Source organism: Pleurotus ostreatus, assembly GCF_014466165.1.
Source record: "Pleurotus ostreatus strain PC9 chromosome Unknown scaffold_8, whole genome shotgun sequence".
Classification (NCBI taxonomy): Eukaryota; Fungi; Basidiomycota; class Agaricomycetes; order Agaricales; family Pleurotaceae; genus Pleurotus; species Pleurotus ostreatus.
The window spans coordinates 2,369,129-2,386,983 of NW_023503163.1; the positions used below are offsets into that span (position 1 = coordinate 2,369,129).

At 49.4% G+C, this 17,855-nt stretch overlaps 5 protein-coding genes across 5 annotated transcripts; 2 read left to right on the forward strand and 3 right to left on the reverse strand.

Moving 5' to 3' along the window:
* Positions 1 to 119: 119 nt before the first annotated feature.
* Positions 120 to 2,525, forward strand: PC9H_011115 (uncharacterized protein; the record flags this gene model as incomplete). The annotated part of the gene is made up of 14 exons (XM_036780600.1): positions 120 to 260; positions 311 to 499; positions 551 to 688; positions 738 to 760; positions 819 to 848; positions 899 to 993; positions 1,050 to 1,307; positions 1,363 to 1,412; positions 1,467 to 1,537; positions 1,593 to 1,696; positions 1,749 to 1,802; positions 1,862 to 2,187; positions 2,242 to 2,459; positions 2,513 to 2,525. The coding sequence occupies 14 exons, from the start codon at positions 120 to 122 to the stop codon at positions 2,523 to 2,525; spliced, it is 1,710 nt and encodes a 569-aa protein (XP_036627983.1).
* A 1,523-nt stretch (positions 2,526 to 4,048) lies between these two features.
* Positions 4,049 to 4,489, reverse strand: PC9H_011116 (uncharacterized protein; the record flags this gene model as incomplete). Its single annotated transcript, XM_036780601.1, has 2 exons — positions 4,049 to 4,382; positions 4,443 to 4,489. The coding sequence occupies 2 exons, from the start codon at positions 4,487 to 4,489 to the stop codon at positions 4,049 to 4,051; spliced, it is 381 nt and encodes a 126-aa protein (XP_036627984.1).
* Positions 4,490 to 5,901: 1,412 nt separating this feature from the next.
* On the reverse strand, positions 5,902 to 9,768 carry PC9H_011117 (uncharacterized protein; the record flags this gene model as incomplete). Its single annotated transcript, XM_036780602.1, has 19 exons — positions 5,902 to 6,139; positions 6,212 to 6,249; positions 6,308 to 6,316; positions 6,372 to 6,448; positions 6,517 to 6,651; positions 6,701 to 6,708; positions 6,758 to 6,861; positions 6,938 to 7,035; positions 7,404 to 7,533; positions 8,145 to 8,155; positions 8,214 to 8,269; positions 8,584 to 8,614; positions 8,667 to 8,732; positions 8,780 to 8,865; positions 8,918 to 9,056; positions 9,114 to 9,253; positions 9,307 to 9,470; positions 9,528 to 9,643; positions 9,693 to 9,768. 19 exons carry the CDS (start codon positions 9,766 to 9,768, stop codon positions 5,902 to 5,904), a joined length of 1,722 nt encoding a protein of 573 aa, XP_036627985.1.
* Positions 9,769 to 10,378: 610 nt separating this feature from the next.
* PC9H_011118 (uncharacterized protein) lies at positions 10,379 to 14,000 on the reverse strand (the record flags this gene model as incomplete). Its single annotated transcript, XM_036780603.1, has 7 exons — positions 10,379 to 10,792; positions 10,845 to 11,330; positions 11,384 to 12,636; positions 12,693 to 12,779; positions 12,836 to 13,121; positions 13,171 to 13,587; positions 13,641 to 14,000. The coding sequence occupies 7 exons, from the start codon at positions 13,998 to 14,000 to the stop codon at positions 10,379 to 10,381; spliced, it is 3,303 nt and encodes a 1,100-aa protein (XP_036627986.1).
* A 2,183-nt stretch (positions 14,001 to 16,183) lies between these two features.
* Positions 16,184 to 17,228, forward strand: PC9H_011119 (uncharacterized protein; the record flags this gene model as incomplete). Its single annotated transcript, XM_036780604.1, has 4 exons — positions 16,184 to 16,444; positions 16,509 to 16,743; positions 16,800 to 16,897; positions 16,974 to 17,228. 4 exons carry the CDS (start codon positions 16,184 to 16,186, stop codon positions 17,226 to 17,228), a joined length of 849 nt encoding a protein of 282 aa, XP_036627987.1.
* Positions 17,229 to 17,855: the final 627 nt, after the last annotated feature.

Sequence of the window (17,855 nt, forward strand, 5' to 3'; positions counted from 1 at the left end):
GGAGACATTATATATACCACCGACACTAATGGTTGAGTTCCTAACCTCTATCCTCCTGACAACTCAGTGAAAGGTACTTCAGTCCTTCAGCGAATGACGGTGCTCTTACTTTCATTTAGATGAAGTTGATTATCGCTTGGAGTGCTGTTGCAGCGACTATTGTGGCTGCACGGCCCAACAACTGGGCGGTACCTTGTTTCGAGGGTGAATGTGCCTATGATCTCCACCCGTCGACAGGTTCATCGGGTCACATCAAGATCGTAGGTTTCTACTACTTTCTTCCTACTTTTGTCACTAATGCCCTCGCAAGGCTGGTAGCCCCAATGCTATCACAGACATCACCCCGGCTGCAGGCTGGGTAGTCTTAGACTGCGACCCTAACCGTCTGGACCAGGAAATTCGTCTCGTGTGTAACAGCCACGATATGGAGGAAGCGGGATGCGCCCATTTCTTTGAAGGCGGAGGTCCCGTGCATAAGTATGCTCGTCTTCCCGAGAGCGTGAGCACCCCATTAGGCACTTGAAGAATCGCTCTCAGTGATATTCGTTAGTGCTCCACCCACCCCTTCGTACGCATCGCCAGCGCAACCGTGCACGAAGATCAGAGTATCCCCCACCACAAGCATGATCAAATCGAGAGGCGTGATGGTGCCTTCCCTCAGGTCTATGCTGTCCGGATTGATGATCAAGTCAGCCGTTCCCTTTCGTTCATTCACAACAATCCTAACTGTATGGCAGTTCCATGAGATTGACGACAGCAAGTCCGTATCCTTTAACGCTTACTTCGCACTATTTACAGCTAATCTAACGACAATGCAGATTTGGCGCAGTCACCTTTGCCGTTGCCGGGTAAGTGTGGCTGAATCTGACTCTATTCACGAGACTCATCATCGTTCCAGTGTTACAGAACCCGGCGTCGATATGAGCTTCGACATGCCTCACGACATTCATACAAAGGAGGGTGCCGATCGGTTCGTCGAAGCATCCAAACAACGTGAGCTATCCCCAGCAATTATCTACGTCTACTCATGATCTGCCGATATTTTGCAGTCATGGAAGAACGTACCGCTGCTGCCGCCCTCTCCAAGCGAGAAGACATCGCCACAAAGGCACCAGAGAAATTCTCCTATGATGCTGATATCCCCTTCACCGGCGTGACCAAATCTTGCAAGCATGGGTCAGCATCTGCGAGTGCAACGGTAGGGATCACTCTCAAGGCCAAGGTTAACGGCCACCTCAAGTTAGGGATGTCGGCTGTTGGCGATGCTGCTAAGAAACAGCTTTCATCCTTCACCGAGCACTTCTTTGGTATGCACAGTCAGATTCCTCAAAATTCAGTCTACTCACCAGTCTCATTGGCCAGACTTCAGCATTAGCATCGAACAAGATCTTAGGGGCAAGATTGAGCTCAGTGTAGACAGCTTTCTCCGGATGGTATCCATACTCTATTGACACTGATACTATCAGGGCGCAATTACGTTGGGAGAGTTCAAGATTATCACCCCAACCGGCGTTCCCGCTCTTTCGCTCGACCTCAAGTGAGTACATCAGCAGCCGCTATTTCTGAAGCGCAATCCTTCACGTGTGCTGCAGATTTATCACGGTCGGGACCATGTTCGAACTCTTGGGACACCTCACCGGCCAGATCGATCTTGGCGTCGAAATAGACACCCACGTCGTCTACGGAATTGAAAAAGGTAAATGATATATTCAAGGGACTGTTCTAGCTATTGACATTGTTATCAAAAGCTACCTTCGACTTCCCTGCAACGGGCAGCATCAAACCAACGTGGAAGGACGGCTGTGAGCATTGGCGTCACGATAAATGAGGTCCTGATATCAATTCTTGAACCTAATTGCAGCATACACCCTCAAGGTCAACCCCGGATCGGAGAAGATTGCCTCTCTCAAAGTTGGCATCATCCCCAAACTCCTCTTTGGAATTAAAGTCTTTGGTGTCGCGCCTGACGTTTTCTTGAGCTTCGGTGCCTACACCGAAGGCAGCGTCAAGCCAAAGAAGGCTATCGAAATCAAGTCGGGCGAGAAATTCGATATCAAGAAGGTCGAAATCTGCGGTGAAATCAAAGGGTTGCTCGATGCCAACATTGGTGCAGAACTGGCTCTGTTCAGCATATGGAAAGGCCATACCGTCAAGAACATCTGGAAGAAGGAATTCGACTTCTGGAAGGTATGCCTTCCGCCTTTTTGTGTAACGATTTACACGTTCGAACAAATGTTACAGAGTGCAAGTTGCCCCAAGACCAAGCGCGAGCTTTTATCCCTTGATGCTCCTCCTGCGAGCAACGTTACCATGACCAACACCCTTGTGTCCCGCTCGGTTCACAACACCGACGGCATCAAGATCAACATCCCTCCCCTCACAACAAACTGGGCGTGTGAGACCACACTCAGCCCGACGCTGGGTTCCATCGCCGAAGGCGTCAAGATCGCTGCCAAAGCGTGAGTTATCTTAGTGTGCTATGCTGGAGGGTTGGCTCACGCGCTCCCTGCAGACTTGGATTGTGATGAATATCTTCACATTTAATTAGAGATGTAGCAAATAATAATATTGTAAGGCCTTGAGCTGGCATGTATGAACGAGCGGTCCGCGCTGCCTCTCCTAGCCTGCTTTACAGTGCAAGCAAGCAGGCCCTGGGCTTTACAATTATTCAAACAGGGCTGTACTAAACGCAGTGGGCGGTACATTCATTTGCTTGGTGGGTAAATGTGTCTGGATAAACGGGCCGTATGATGTACAGGCGGTGTTTGACGAAACAGGGATATACTTCAGCCGTGCCCAACATAAAATGACCCAATTGCGTTGGCGATTTCTTGCACTCTTACGTTCCTAGGGGTTCCGGGATGTTCCTCCCTCCTCCAAGTCATTGTCATCCTTTGCTCTCGATCGGCCGACGACAGGTGTGGCCGCTCCTGGCGTTTCTTGAAACGGGTTCCGAAGATTCAACATTAGACGCGATATCGCAGTGGAAGACAGGCTAATAGGTATTACCGGCGTCAGTTTTGTGCAAGCCATATGAATGAATACTACGTACGTATTGACAAATATAGGAAGGAGATTCTTCAAGTATGGCTATAGCAAATACCGACGTGAGTTCCATTTGGGAAATTCTGCGACAATGACCTCGCTCACAGGCGATAACTGTCCTACGTCAGTTGAAATTGAAGTTGGTCAGTTACTGGCGGCACTCACCAATATCACCCATATATTGGGGACGTTTGAAATAGACAAAAGTCTAGGACGCAGGGTAAAAGAATACGACCACATCGGATGAAGTAAACCTACGCAAAATAAATACAACCTGACATCCGACGTGAGCATGAGCATGAACAGGCCAATTAGGGGTCCGATTGCCCACCATCTCGCAGCAATGTTGACCATAGGTTAGACCTTCCGGAAAGGCTGTCCACTCGGAGTGTTTTTCTAATCGTCAGTATGAACACTGTGGTATCTAGTACCAGTAGAAATGCCCAATTGCTAGCAAATTCTGTTCATGGCTCAATCAATAGGGTGATCTAGCGAGGTCGATATACGCACCAATGCTTCTGAGAACTCATGAACACGATATAAATAAGCGAAAACGAGGAGAGCATACTGTTGATGTCCGTATGGTATATAACAATCCCGCTTCAAAGGACTATCTTCCACGACACCTTGACTGACCGAGGAGTCCTGCGGTCCCTTAAAGGTGCGAATACACCACTGGACCTGTGTGTCAAGATGTGTCATTTGATTGAGAGAATTGGTTGTAAGGAGCTCACTAAGCCATTGACTACCATAAGCGAGACCAAGATGCAAAGCCCATATTTCACGCGACGATCATTTCTGTAGAGGGCCGTGGTCCTGAGAACGAGGATTCCTATTTGATATAATCAGCAAATACATCATTCAATGTTTCTACGATGCCTACCACTTATGATGATTTGAATTAATGCAACGTGAAGTTGAATGAATAGTTCGAACTTCGAGCAACTGAAAGATTCCTTTAGACCAGTTGAACGCATGTATTTGTTGGTATACAAGTTACCTCTTACGAGCCTACAGCGTTAGCCAACGAAATGGTGTACGCGAGGGACAGACGCACATTTGTACTGACGAGGAAGTCTGGCTTCATGAAAAAGAATGCTATAACGATATAACCGGACAGGCCAACATAACGGTTCAAGTAAAATAACGCTGAGGCGCTGGACCAAGCAGGGCATTCCCAGAACCGCTTGCTTTCCGCTCCCAGGGTCAGCGTAAAGTCATAGAACAGAATTGCTACGGTTGGGGAGAACGAGAGACGATGATGAGTTGCGGTAGGAGAAGAGCTGAAGATCTGAATCATACTCAGCGATGCAACTTCAAGATAGTTGGAGTAAGTCCTGTGGGAGGATAGTCAGATTTGAGAGCGCGCCCCAATCAGCTATAATATGATGACTGACATCTGCGCAGCAACATCGTCCAGCGAGCCGGGATGAACATCGGACATTGCCAGGAATTAGGGTTGAATGATATGTGGAGGCATGTATGGGATGTGTGTATTATGTACTCTTACGAGCTTTGGTAGAGGTTTCCCGATATCGTATCATCACGACCTGTGCTTAATCTCGTTGCTCGTGACTCTTCTGGTTGCACAGTGATTAACCCAATGACTGTGACATGGATAAAGTTCACGTCTCCAAGTCCCAAGATTTGTGTCCTTCTGATGGACTCATATCGTATCTTGGGAGAGCACATGCTTCCATTGAACTATCTTCTCTGGAAGAGTGTGTCAGTTAGGTGGATTGGCGGGAGTTTGGGAAGTCTACCACCAGTCAACCGTCGATATTTTCCCCCTAAGCTGGGAATGTGCAACAATCTATCACAAAACCGCCCATCGAAGTTGACGATCACGCAACAGCCGTCAGAATCACACCAGGAATGCACAATCCATAGGATTAATCTGGGACGACGAGGATCAAGGATCAAGGAACTTGCTGGTCGTATGAAGTAGTATGATTCCAATCATCAGAAGCATTGCAACCTTGGCGCCCGCGGGGGGGCTCCGATCCAGAGACAATTGTATTGTAAACGGTGGGTGCACCGTTCACCTCCTGGCGATCAGATGGATCAACTATCCTGGATGTCGTGTCACCGAAGAACAACGTTCAGCACATGCACGCCACTTGTTTCGCGTACGCATATCAATGGAGGTGATACACGCACATGAGATATTCTGACCGATCTAGTTTATTCTCTGCGGCGCATTTCGATATCCTGCCGTCGAGACAGATGGCCATTCACCAATCATTACAATTCGGGGTGGGAGGACTCCTGAGAGACGTCTAACAATACAGGCTAGAGTTCAAGCAAGTTGATTAAAAATTGGTCTTACAACTTCCACCACTACCATCCGAAGCCTCCTCCCCATCGGGATAGTCGTTCGTAAAGTGCCCTTCCGCTGTCGGGAATATCCCAGCAATCATAGGTTGCTCCGGAGAGGAGGCTTTACCGCTTGAATCCCCATCAGCTTCATCAGGATCAGAGCTTGAATGGAGTCACTACAGGGATCGTTCGGAGATAGAGGAATCCCAGTCCTTCAGGAAGTAGATAGATCATGAGAACACGCTTATCACGTACGATGTTCTAACATTCGCAATTTCGCTGCCACGTGCATAACTCCTCTTGCTGAGCGAAGCTGCTCGATGGAAGGCAAGCCTTGAGCGCGAGTGGGTAGTACTTCAGAGGATCATAAAAAAGATGATTCGTGGGAATTGTTTGGTAGATGGTTCAATACTGCATACACCACCACCATCGTCTCGCAGGTCACTGAGGCTTTGCGAGGGCAGAACATTCATTTATTCGATCTGACAGAACGACGGGTATATGGGCATCTGAGTATTGTGTACGAGTAAGCGGAGTTTATGGAAACTGGGATGGACTTGAGCCGTGCCCACTGGCTCGGAATGTCCTAATTGCGTTCGCGACTTCTTGGGCTGTTGGGTTTCTGGGTGTTCCTCGCTCTAAGTCGTCGTCGTTGTTTGCAGTCGGTCGTTCGACATGCAGCGGCGGGGTGACGGCATTTGGTGTTTTATTTGAGTTGCGAAGACATGGGTCCCGAAGATTCAACACGGGGCGCGATATTAAGGCACTAGATAGGCTGATATATCATAGGGTGGCGTCAGCTTTACGCAGGAGATAGGTAGACGGGCGGGAGATGAACGACACGCACGTGTTGACAAAGATGGGGAATAGAGTCTTCAGATATGGCTATAGCAAACGATATCTACTTCGCCCTTGGGGATTGCAATGGTACAGTCTGGCTCACAGGGGACAGCTGTCCGACGTCAGCTAACAACTCACGGGCAACGGGTGAGGCTGAAGGCACTCACCAACATCACGAGTATGTTGGCCATGTTTGAAGTGGACAGAAGTCTAGCCACACGGCGATCATATCGTGGAAATGAACCTACGCAAAGTAAATGCAACCTAACGTCCATGAGCATACTATTGTATCAAGGTTATCCGATTACTCACCATCTCGTAGCAGCGCTGCCCACAGGTTAGACCTTCCAGAGGGCTCATTCATCACCATTGGGAGCGTTTTTCTGATCGTTAGAAAAAATACTGTGGTATCCAATACCAGTAGCAATGTCCAATCACAGGCAAATTCTGTTTCAGCCGCATCAATAGGGCGACTTGGAGAAGTAGGTATACCCACCAATGCCTCTGAGAACTTATGAATGCAATACAAACACACGAAATGAATAGAACTTACTGATTATCTCCAAATGGAAGAAAGCAATCCCGCTTCATAGGACCATTCTCTACGACATCTTGATTCACTTGGGAGACTCCAAAGCCGTAGATACACCACTGGACCTGTGAGTCAAGATACATATTATTTGAAAGGAAGTAGTGAGGACGCCTAGGCAAGAACAAGAAAAGTGCGTCTTACAACACCGTTGGCGGCCATGAGAAATATCAAGAAGCCCAATCCATATTTAACGCGACGATCATTATTGTAGAGGGCCGCGGTCCTGAAGACGAGGATGCCTATCATCCGAGGAACATCAGTGCGAGATGTGCACCGTTGAATGTTGCACCTACTGCTGATGATGATGTGCAAAAAAGCGACGTGTAGTTGAATGAATATCTCGAATTTTGAACAACTGAAATTTTTACTTAGAGCTCAACGCGCTGAATGCAGAATATTATACATGCCTCTGAAAGTACTACAGCGTTAGTCTCAGGGATGATGAGGATGAAGGAGAGATTCACATTTGTGCTGATTAAGAAGTCTGGCTTCCAGAAAAAGAATGCAATTGCTATGTAACCGAACAGGCCGCCATAACGGTTCAAGTAAAATAACACTATGGCACTCGACCAAGTAGGGCGTTCCCAGAACCGTTTGCTTTCCTTACCCAGCGTCAAGAAAAAGTCGTAGAAGAGAATGGCTTCGACGGGGAAGTCATGCTGATGAGTTTGGCACGAGAAGTAGGCGAAGAATTTATCATACTCAGCGATGCCGCTTCTAGGTAGTCGGAGGAAAGCCTGTAGAAAGTAATCAGAGAAAGCTTCCAGTAGGGTACAAAATCCAGTACATTTGGACAGCAACATCACCTAGCGAGCCAGGATATGCATCGGACATTTAGGCACTAGGTCGGAGTAATTGCGCAAGGTGGGTAGATGGCCCCGGAGGCGGTGATGAGATGCACCTGCGGGCTTTAATGGCCGTTCCTTGATATCAATCAACCCAGCAATCTTGCATCAGTAGAGATACACCTACTTTTGGGTGGCCTTCATGCCAATTTCGCTTCGACGGATCCTCCGGCTTTGTCTTTCTGCCGGATTTTGTATATATCTGGAGGGAACTGCGTACTTAGTTTGAGTTTCAAGGCTGGCTCTGGCTTCAGTAAATCGTCCTCTCTTATAGAGTATGAGTCAGAGACAAAGCTGAACATAGGCCGCCACACCTTTGCCCGTTACGAGTTTGGCAACTCCACCACCCGTCCATCCATGATTAATGATGAGGATACTGATGAAACAGCAGCTAGCTTGACATGGAGTGCACATTGCGTGCGTGTTAGGACCCACAATCAAAATTGAACTACACGAAGTGCTCGTTGATGATCAAGGCCTCAATCACCAACCGTCAGACTCACATCTGTAATACCTACAAGATGATGAGATGAGTATCGTATCGAATGAGGAAAGCAAGAATTGGTGCTCACCAATCGTAAGGAAGGGGTGTGTGGCGTTGGGACCTTTGCAGAGATCGGGTCGCAGCCTACTAGCGAACCGTCAGCAGAACAAAGAGGATGACAATCGGATCAGAGCGCACAAGGCTGTTTTGCGGAAACAATCAGACTACACTACATAGGAACAGATGTTAGCGTGTCGCGCCAGTGTAAGCAATGTTCACAATGTATACGCCGAGCCTTACGGCAGCACCAACGAAAATTGTGCGTATCAACGTGAAATCCTTGGTGTATATTAATCAACCAATTGTAATATACATATATGAGATACTCTAACCGGTCTAATCCATTCTCTGCGGTGTGTCCAATTATCGCGCGGTGGACACGAATGGTTCCTCGTTACAATTCATGGTCGGACGACTCGTGGAAGGCATCTAGCAAGAGAGTTTAATATTTAAGCGAGTTAATGGTCAAAGCTGGTCTGACCACTGCCACCATCATCGTCCGTAGACTCCTCTTCATCCGGATAGTCGTTCGTAAAGTACTCTTCCGCTGTTATTGTTTCAGCAACCGAAAGCCGTTGTGGAAGAGAACTTTACCGTTTGAGTCTTCGTCAGCCTCGTCAGGGACTTCATCAGAATCATCAGAATCGAAGGGGTCATTGAGAGATGGAGGAAGACCAGTTCTAAAGGAAGTGAGCACCCCCTGAGAAGAAAATTGGTGACATCAACACGTACAATGTTCCAACATTGGCTGCCACATGATTCCACTCGCTGAGCGAAGCTGGCCGATGGTAGAACACATCCCACACATAATCGTCCGATTCCTGAGGGGCACTAGTATTCCGCGTATCGGCGTCCATGGGTATGTCATGAACTTGTTATAGAGGTCAAGACTGGAGTAGGAGATAGCGTCGCAGGCGTTAATGCTCACGGGTGAGGTAATCGCGAATCATGGGGAGGAACTTCTCCATCTCTGGATCGGCGTCCGGCACATCATTGGATACAACCGCATCGTACAGCTTGATCTCTGGGCTTTTGGAAGGAACGTTCTTGGAAGAAACGACGACAGGTCTAGCAACCGGATTAAGCAAATAGTACTGTGTACCCCGAAGGGCATTACGCACGGGCTGGTGGGCAATCGGCCGCGTTCCGGTTCTTGCTCTTGGGCGTTTACGATGGTGTACCTTCGAGTTTCGGTTACGGGAGGTCGAGGAGGTGAAGAAGGTAGCGTCTGGGGCGCCTCATATGTCTTGGAGGCATTCTCTCTCGCCAGTCGTTGTATTTCTTCCTAAGCAACCATATTGTGGTCGTGGCTAGAGTCTTGGGGGTCGCTCGTCAAACTCACCTGCAGGGCCTTCCTCCGTGCTTCATCCTCCCATGCCTCCGCTTCAACGGTTTGCGCAAACTGAAACATGCCCATGCCCCCTCGTGACTTCTTTCGAGGAGTAGCAGACTCGACCACTGAATACAGTCAATCGCCTTCAAGTCGGGATCCGAGAGAAGGGCTCACCAAGTGCATCGAGGGGCTCTTCATTCCTCTTGCGCTTGATTCGAAGAATTGTATAAGGCTGCGAAGTGGATTCCATGGTGGTGGTCACTGGTTAAGAATTCGGTCATTCGAAGGACGCGTTCCTATCGTGTGCATGTGACTTGTGACACCCCTGTGAGTTCAGGAGCCTTCAGGAGATCTAAGAGGGGTTCTCCGATATTATTCGTTACCGGCACCCATGTAACATGCGAAAATCCATACACATTATTACTCATAGTCCTACTGAGACGAGGCGAATCAAGCACGAATGATTAGAGTAAGATACTAAGGCTGTCATGGGGCTAGACAAAGTGGTGCGAGAGATCTCGATGATATTTGAGTCGCGCTTACTAGTCACGGTTTGAATTTGGGTCCAAGCCTGGCATTTGCGTACACCCTTCGTTATAAAAACGCAAATTACTGTAGGTTGTCGGCCCATATGAGATTCTCGCGGGTGTTCTCGAGTCGGGTACGATTGACCTCGCTCAGAATGTTCATATGTAACTACTCGCCATAGTTGGCCGTAGGGGATCCGAGTCGGTTCTCGGCTTGAGACTTCTCTATATCATTGCGGTGTGTTGTGTCAACTTGCAGAAGAAACAATTAATACAGTACAGTATGTAACTCGTAAGTCTATGTATCTACATATCCCCTGTGTACTCGCCTTCTCACCGCAGAGCCTTGACCTTTTTCCAATAAGTAACGTATTCCTCCAAATGTTTCTTGTCCACAGCTGTGCTGTTCACCATCGTAGGAGAATCCTCACGAGCGGTGGATGTCCTCAGGATAACTGGCCCTGACGCCATACGAACAAAATCGTGTTCAAGGAAGTTTAGGACCTTGAAAGCTGCGTTTCGTTCGGGATCTTCGCCAAGTGCACGAACGCGATCCAACCATTCGGGGAAGGGAATCAAGGCTAGTGGCGTTGAAATACCACCCAAGACTGCGGCAAGGTTATCCAGCAGGCCGGCCCACGACTGACGTGAAGGGTTCTCCATGTGATAGAAAGGTCTGAAGCGTTCGCAGAAGAGGAAGTCGGTTATCGCGTTGGCGGCGCGGTTCACTGGCATCCATGACAAGGACTGATAAAAAAGGTCAACGCACACCGTGGTACAAATGGTGCAAGATACGTACCCCATGTAGGATAGGAAGAGCCTTCAAAGTCTGAGCCGTCCTCACTATTATCGGGAAGTGTTCACTCTCGTTCCACGCGCCCGTACCTTCCGCGCCCGTCATTTGGCCAATACGGACGTTCGAGGTACGCACGAGCGGCTCGTCGCCAGAGCCTGTTCCATAAATTTCGTCCGCAGCCATCAGTACCCTTTCGCCTACCCATTTAGCCTCAGGATAGCCGAACTCCGCGGTGTTGATAGCGTCAAGAGGAACTTCAGGGATCTCCAGAGGCCCTTTGGGGTTAAGGAGGGGGAACTTCCCGACGACGGCGATGGATGAGGCGAACATAACCCTAGTAGGTTGTGCGCCTGCACCACGCTTCCCAGAGCTGATCAAACCAAGGCGGACGAAATTGCAGAGAGCCCTGACGTGAGGAGCGAATGAAGACAGGTTGCGGTTGAAGTTGACGGGCCAGGCATTATGGAAGATGTGGGTAACGTTGGAAAGCTGGAGAAGAAGTCAGCAAAGGTGAAGGGTTAGGATGGGATTGGATGCCGTACTGATTCGTAAACTTCGGGGACAAGTCCGAAGTCAACGCGACTGGTGTCTGCCTCATAGAACTCAACCTTTTCCAAGTATTTGGAGTCTATAATCGCGCCACGTTTCTCCATCGCATCTAATTGCCGTTGACGAAGGTTGACCTTGCTATTTGGCTGTGGGCGGTTGAAGCAGATGAGCTTCGTCACTGTGGGGTCGCTAGCCAAACGTGCGACAAGCATACACCCCAAGCTACCCGTAGACCCGGTTAACAGGACGACTGATCCTGCCTCCACAGAAGTATTTTGCGCGCGCAACTTTCTAGCTTCCGTGGCGATCGGCTGGTAGGAAATTAGCTCACTGCGGAATTCCTCGACAGCTTCTGCCATCGCCGCAAGTCGCTTGCTTTCCTTATCGCCGCCTTCCTCGCCATACGTGCCTTCCATGACTGCGACTATAGCATCGTATAGTTTGATGATCGTGGAGTTCTGGAAACAGAAATCCGCTTCGATATCTTCAACGGGCTTAGCGAGTCCCTTCGTGACACGTAAACCAGTGAGGATGGATCGGCGGAGGCGATTGGCTTGCAGGCTGTCCATACCAACTTCGAAGAAATCTGCATTGTCCGCTTCTGGGCTACCGTATTCGTCGCTTCCAGTGATATTCTCGACCAGCTCACGGACTGCATTGAGCAAAGCGCCGCCTTGGCTAGGGAGGGGGAACGGGACGGCCTTGAGGGCGTCGGCACGATCGTAAGCATTCTTGATCTCGGTGTCGAATGCGGCATAGTTCGTCTTCCTGGCGAGACTACCTTTGTCCGTTCTTACCAATGGCTTCGTTTCCGAACGAGTAAACACGATCATCTCCCTCGTAATTTTGCCGTGTTTGTCCGTGAAAGAGTTTCCTCGCTCGAGGTAAGGATCGATTGAGGCTAGGAGAGCCTCGTGGTTCTCTGGGACGCTGAGGTCGGCCGGTGCCTTCCCGGCTGCGAGCTCGACAAGGAGGCCGAGGGACAACTGGCCGTCGCCAAACGCGAGGACCTCCTTGACATCTGGGTGCTCAGATATCGCACGCTCCATGTTCGCTGGACGAACTTTCTCGCCAGTAGCAAGGACAATGAGATCGTCCGCGCGACCTAGAATCTTGTATTGTTTGTTGTCATTGGGGTTCGCGACTAGATAGTCCTGAACGACGTAAGGCTCTGGCCATCCAGGAGCTTGGCCAATCAACCGGTACGTGAGGCCATTTGCATCCTCCACTTTGACAAACTTCAGGCCTAAAAGTGCGTTAGCTTCGAAGGAGAAGGGTAACCTCCGGATAACCTCTACGAACCCATGTCTGTTCTCGGGCGAAGGTAGTGCCAGTCATAGCCAGGCGGAATTCGCTCCACCGGTGCAATTGCACCTATTTCGGTCACACCTGCGAGGTATCATTGAGCTTCTCATAGTCAGGTGTCGAGAAAAGAGTACGCTTACCCCAATGGTTAAGCAAGTTAACTCCTTGTGCCACGAGTTCACTTCCAACATGTTCTTTCATCGGCGCACCCCCGATCGCGATGAAGTCCAGGGTCTTCAATATGTCTAAGCCGCCGGGGAACCTAGTGATATCTTCGATGATAGATGGTACAGATAGAAGCGACCGAGCGCCAACTGATTGGATAGCAGCGATAGTTAATCTGGCTGTAGGAATAACAGAAGCGGGCGGAAGCACGAAGGGCATCCCAATCGACAGCGATAACGAAGGGGCCAACAGACCGAATCCCTATTCAAAGTCACTAAATGCGAAAGTCAAGAGGTAGCCTCATCCTTACATGGTAGAGCGGAAGAGTCGAGACGTTGAACCTGAAGGCTTGCTTTTGCTCAGGCAGGCGATGACAGGCGCCATATATCAGTAGATAGGCCTGGGCGTGGAAAATAGGCTTGGGCAAGCCGGTGGTGCCGGAAGAGTGTAGGATAACCGCATCCCGGTCCTCGTACTTGAACTCGGTGTAGACAGGTGGGACCGGCAGTCCCTTGTGCGCGGAATTCTCGGGGTCAAGAAGCTCTTCGTAGCTGAGTGCATCGGCGAACAGGGGGATAGTGTCGACCTCGGGATCGTCTTGCAGGATAGTCAGAGTCTCCTTTGCAGCACGAGTGACTTGGGCGTTGATGAACATGCATGTGGGTTTTGTTGCCTTGAGCAGGTGCGCGATAGCAACCGGGGTGAGTCGCGCAGACAAGCAAAGAACCTGGTAATCAGTCAGCCCTCAGTATCTCCAAACCGAGTGTATCGTTTGCGTACTGGTGTTCCAATCCTCAGAAGTGCCGCCATGTAGATGTAGATACCGATATCGCTTCCTAGCAAGATGGCAACGGGCGGGACGGCCTGTTCCCTACGTGTCCGGCCAGTTGTAGCCTTGACACCGTTTACCATCCATGCGCACGCACTCTCGACGGAGAATTGCAGCTGCTCAAAGGTAATTTCGACAGGGGGCACCCCTTCGCCAGCACGACTCTGGAGACCGAATATGTGATCTGGGTTGTGCCTGCTATTGAACTCGATCAACTCTGGAAGCGAGTTGACGCCATCAGGGCGGTCGTTGCCGTAGCCCAAGTTGAGGTAGGGGCGAATGAAAGTACTGCCAGCGATAACGGGCGACATGGCGCTGGAGGAGTTGGAGACAGGGCTAATCAAAGAAGCACCCCCCAGTTATATAAGACCTCGAGCCGAGAGCGCACAGTAGCATCGGAGTAGCAACGACATCGGTACGAACTGGTTGACACAAATCCGCGAGTTCGGAACAGCTGGTGGATTTGGTTCACTTCCCCGGCGGGGACACGCTAGAAATAAGTGCATGCCGCGCCGTATCACCACTTATGTGATTGATGCTGGTACGTGGTGGATCAAAATCATCGGGAGCATATTCCGAGGTGCATGCTAATTGCCACCAAGTCGTGTCCACCATCGATGCCCGGACTTCTTTGTGGCGGCGCCGTGCGACGGTGACACCATCTCGTCCGCAACCTGACTATTCATTAGTTGACGTACAGCTCGCCGCAAAAGGAGAGCGTTGTATATCTGACCTATAAGGGGGATGCGCGTATGTCATTTACCGAGGGTAGCATGGTTCATCTTCAATTTGCAAGAAGTTGAGTTGATGTCTTGCCGTCACGTGGATATGTTGGATCCAGGGGTGAAGGAAGCGTACTTTGAAGTGGGACGACGGGAATTGGGTAAACACTTTTATGGATGATAGATGGTCCTAGCATTGCTCCGAGATTGATCATGGTACCTCGACACTGTCTGCGTTTCGACTGGCAGCCAGTGCCAGATAATAGGCGTTCAAGTTGGATAGCCATATACGGTCCCTATCAGACCATCAACGCTACTGGGAACTCAATAATACGCATAGTATTAGGTGCGAGAGAGAGATGAACTTGATGCTTCCGAGCCCAAAGCGACGGAACAACGTCGTCATTTTTCTTTCAGCACTTTCGCGCGAGCCAGACTATTGTATATCTCGGCCGTGAACCATTCCTCAGACTGAACGTAGGTTTGGGAGGCGTCGAACTCATCACGTCGCGGGCTACCACCTGGATATATTCAGTAAGCATTACTTCGCAACTAGCCAAGCTTCAAATGATCCCAGCTATTGCGGTGACCTACAGCATGAAGAGGGTGAGATGTATTGAATAAAGTAGCAAAAAGCAGAGAATATGAAGTAGCATGGTAGCAAGGACAAGAACGTTCACGGCCCCATCGACCGTCGCCATATGAACAGGGGACGCTGTGTACATACGCTACGAATATGCACTCGGAGCTGGGAGCATGGAGAGAGGGACTCGGATCAAATTGTGTAACATATCAAAGAAGTTATCCGATCATCCAGCAAAAATGAATGACCCTCCCCCAAAGCCGAGTGAAAAGGCACTTGATATCTGATTTCAACAAAAGTCAGTCAGGCTATCGGAGCGTCTGATGAACACGTCTAAACAACGCGTAAAAAGAGGAAATCAAGAGGAAATGGAAAAAACCTTTTGTTGTCCGGAGATCCCCTGAAGAGAGCTATGAGGTGGAAATCGATAACCTGAACTTAACTTATGTATAGTGTATTCAGCGTTGGGTACTAAATATTGAATACTTAATCCAACCTTGTTGCTCTTCTACCCACTGAGGCTATGGGTCCGAATTGAAATATGGAAGCTCGAGCTGCTCAAGCTCTGGGGATAGGCGATTCTAGGGGTATCGATCACGTGCAACATACCGTACAAGCATAAGTTCAAGTTGAACCAGAAGTTTCCCCTAGTTTGTCTCCGTGGGTTGCGCCGTGGAATGGGCCTCAAGCGAAAACGAAGTACACTCCTATTTTGCAGTCCGGAAGGCGACCTTATGGGTCCAAATGAGTATGAGTAGTGTTGGCGGCGTGTTGGTCCGAACGGGGGGGGGTTGGACAAGGTTTACGGCCTCTGGCGGAAAATCGATGCAACGGACACACGGATACTGCGTAGGCTCGTCACACGAACAGATTTAGTTTGCAACCCTTTCGCAGAGTCATAGATAGACAACAGTGTACATCACCCCGATCAGGGAGATGTTTATGAGAGGGAGGTACGTGAATAACCATACAGTGAAACTGATGTAAATCCTGATGCCCCACTAGCTCGAATCTCCCACCCAAAGCCGATTTTGGCCAGCGTCAGGATGAACTGGAAAGCAGTCACCGAGATTCACAGTGGTGGATTAATATCGTTTTCATTTTCTGGACCATATCTCGGCCGTGCACGATTTCCATCTGTCGGCCGATCGCACGTCTCCCTGTGCTTAAATAAAGGCTCAAGAAAGCGATGACCCACGAAGTAGCGATGGTGGAATCAGATCCAAGCCAAGCCACTGATGCATCAGGCTGGTCTGCAGCCCGCTATAACCAAGTAGCCTCCTTCGTCTACTCCTCCGCGTTTACCAGCCCAGTCTTGGAGCTCCTCGCGCCTCAAGCAGGAGAGCGGATCGTTGATTTTGGATGTGGGAGCGGCGAAATCACATTAGAACTGAAGAAAGCCGTAGGGAGTGATGGCCGTGTCGTCGGTGTTGATTCTAGTTCCAGCATGGTATGCATTATGTTAATGTATCCTTTCTGAACGCCGGTTCAATGATAATTCTACCTTTTCATAGATTGACAAAGCCAAGCTTGCGGGCCTCGAGCATGCATTTGTCGCTGACATCCAAACCCCTGCAGACCTCCCCGAGGCTCTCCTGGCGTCTACCAATCAGTTTGACGCGGTGTTCTCGAATGCTGCACTGCACTGGTGTAAACGGGATCCCATGGGTGTGATGCTCAGTGTCAAACGGATGCTGAAGCCCGGCGGTCGGTTCGTGGGTGAAATGGGAGGATTTATGAATTGTGTAGGTTTGTGATGGGTTCCTCTATATCGTAATAATTATGGGCTGGAACATTTCGTCCAGGTGTTCGATCTGCGCTACACGTAGCCTTGCGCAGGAGGAATCATGACCCGGTCACAATGGATCCTTGGTATTTCCCCTCCGTCCACGATTATCAGTCGGTGCGCCATCCTTCTTCCCAAGATTACACACGAGTTCACAATTGCACCCGCATTCCCGTGCTGCTTATACTTGTAGCTTCTATCTTCCGCTGGCTTCAAAGTCCTGCACATTTCGCTAAACCCTCGATATACGCCGATTCTTGCAGGGCTCGGTGCTTGGTTGGAGTTGTTTGTTAGGCATTCCTTTCTTCGAGAGCTGGGGGACGAAGAGGCAAAGGAGGTGATAAACGAAGTTGCTGAGCTGTGCGCAGTGGACTCTCAAGACGCTCAAGGTCAGTGGGCACTGATGTATATGAGGCTAAGATTCCATGCCGTATTGTCAGCGCCATAGCTACACTTCGACCGCAGTTGCGATAATTCTATGGTTGATTGTGTGTCAATTGGAAACATTGTAAGGTGAGCATGACAGAAGTAAACCTAAGGATATAGGATCAACCTGCCTCTTTATGAAGTCAAGACTTCATGGCTGATCAGATCGGTACTATCACTTGGGTAGGTTTGCTGTCGTGACCGGACAGTGATCGGCAGCCCAAACAAGGGGTAAATACGGGCCTTTTTTGCAAAATATTGTTGCTTTGTCTGTACACAAAGCAGTATCGATCTCAACTAAATTTAATACTACTATGCTATCTAATAAAAAAGTCCCAAGTTTGCAGGCTTCGCATAACTAGCATCCAGGATTTTGCTTGCACTGTGATACACGTGATAGTAGCGCCGAAGTGCTAGTGATTACCTAATCAAATGCCCCCTTCACCGTCGTACTTGGTAGTGCCAACCACCAGACGACCCAGAAAACGTCGTTGAGGGCGGCACTGAACCACCCAAACATCCTGATACTCGACACGCCAAACTGGATCATTGTACTTGCACTCCACAAAAACTGCATCGCTACAGGAACTGCCAGAATACCAATAATAGAGCAGTGCGGGCTATAAATCACTATAAGGTCGTATTGTTG